At 44.0% G+C, this 1275-nt stretch overlaps 1 protein-coding gene across 8 annotated transcripts in view; it reads right to left on the minus strand.

Moving 5' to 3' along the window:
- The window catches only part of RPRD2 (regulation of nuclear pre-mRNA domain containing 2), a 115820-nt gene that overhangs the window by 11449 nt on the left and 103096 nt on the right, over window positions 1–1275 (minus strand). For 4 of the 8 annotated variants that reach the window (XM_017546376.2, XM_037744922.1, XM_017546372.2 and 1 more), the window contains one exon: window positions 1015–1212. The exons of the other annotated variants lie outside the window; for them this stretch is intronic. In XM_017546376.2, the coding sequence (XP_017401865.1) occupies window positions 1015–1212 (198 nt within the window). The remainder of the gene's footprint in view (window positions 1–1014; window positions 1213–1275) is intronic. 8 annotated transcript variants of the gene reach the window in all.

Here is a 1275-nt window from a genome sequence, read left to right on the forward strand (position 1 = left end):
CCCACAAATATTAAGTGATTTTCATCATTTTGAGAGTCTCAATATTTCTTACTTATTTTTAAAAAATAGAGACAGGGTCTTACTATATTGCCCAAGGTGGCCTTGAACTCTTGACCTTAAGTGATTCTCCTACTTTGACTTCGTGCTGGGGATTACAGGTGTGCGTTACCACACCTAGACAATATTTCTTTTTTCTCCACCAAATGGCACTTACAGCTTAGAGCCTGTAGGTGCTCAATAAACACTGCTGGCTGACTGATGAAAGCCACTGGCAGTTGTATAACTCAGCACTGCATAATTCTATGTGACTGATAAGTTACTTGCTTTTGAAATAGGCTTTAAAATGAGATTACCTGACCAACAAGGTGAAACCCTGTCTCTATTAAAAACAAAAAAATTAGCTGGGTATGGTGGTGCGCACCTGTAATCCCAGCTACTTGGGAGGCTGAGGCAGGAGAATCACTTGAACTTGGGAGGCAGTTCGCAGTGAGCCAAGATAGCACCACTGCACTCCAGCCTGGGTGACAGAGTGAGACTCTGTCTCAAAAAAAAAAAAAAAAAATAATGACAGCCAGGTGTGGTGGCTCATACCTATAATCCCAGGACTTTGGGAGGCCAAGGTGGGTGGATCACCTGAGGTCAGGAGTTCGAGATCAGCCTGGCCAACATGGAGAAACCCCGTCTCTACTAAAAATACAAAAATTAGCTGGGCATGGTGGTGTGGGTCTGTAATCCCTGCTGCAAGGGAGGCTGAGGCAGGAGAATCACTTGACCTGAGAGGCAGAGGTTTCAGTGAGCCAAGATCGCTTCACTGCACCCCAGGCTGGGCAACAGAGTGAGGCTCCATCTCAAAAATAAAATATATTTAAAAAAGTAAATAAATTCAATAATGAATTAAACTGTATTATACATTTTATGGCTCTCGATTCCTCAGAAATGGAATCCAGGATTCCATTCATTTTTGCCAGAGACAAAACATTCACAATTCCAGTCCCTCTGGCACATGTCAGTTACCTTGCAGTGTAGGAGCTGACTGTGTCTGGGTTTTGGAAAGTGCAGACAGAATGCTCTCTGGGGTGATCTCCACCTTGGAGAGGATATTTGCCAGAGGGTTGTGAGATGTTGTGGCAGGTGCAGGTGTTTTCAGGCCACTGGTGAGGTTGCTGGGGCTGGTGGGAGTTCCTGGAGAAGGTCTTGATGCAGGACTGACCCCTGGTGGCAGAAAGATGAACTCAAGAAAATGCATTTCAAAATTACTTCTTTTTTTTTTTTTTT

The sequence above is a fragment of the Cebus imitator genome, unplaced genomic scaffold, assembly GCF_001604975.1.
Source record: "Cebus imitator isolate Cc_AM_T3 unplaced genomic scaffold, Cebus_imitator-1.0 Scaffold188, whole genome shotgun sequence".
NCBI classification, from domain to species: domain Eukaryota; kingdom Metazoa; phylum Chordata; class Mammalia; order Primates; family Cebidae; genus Cebus; species Cebus imitator.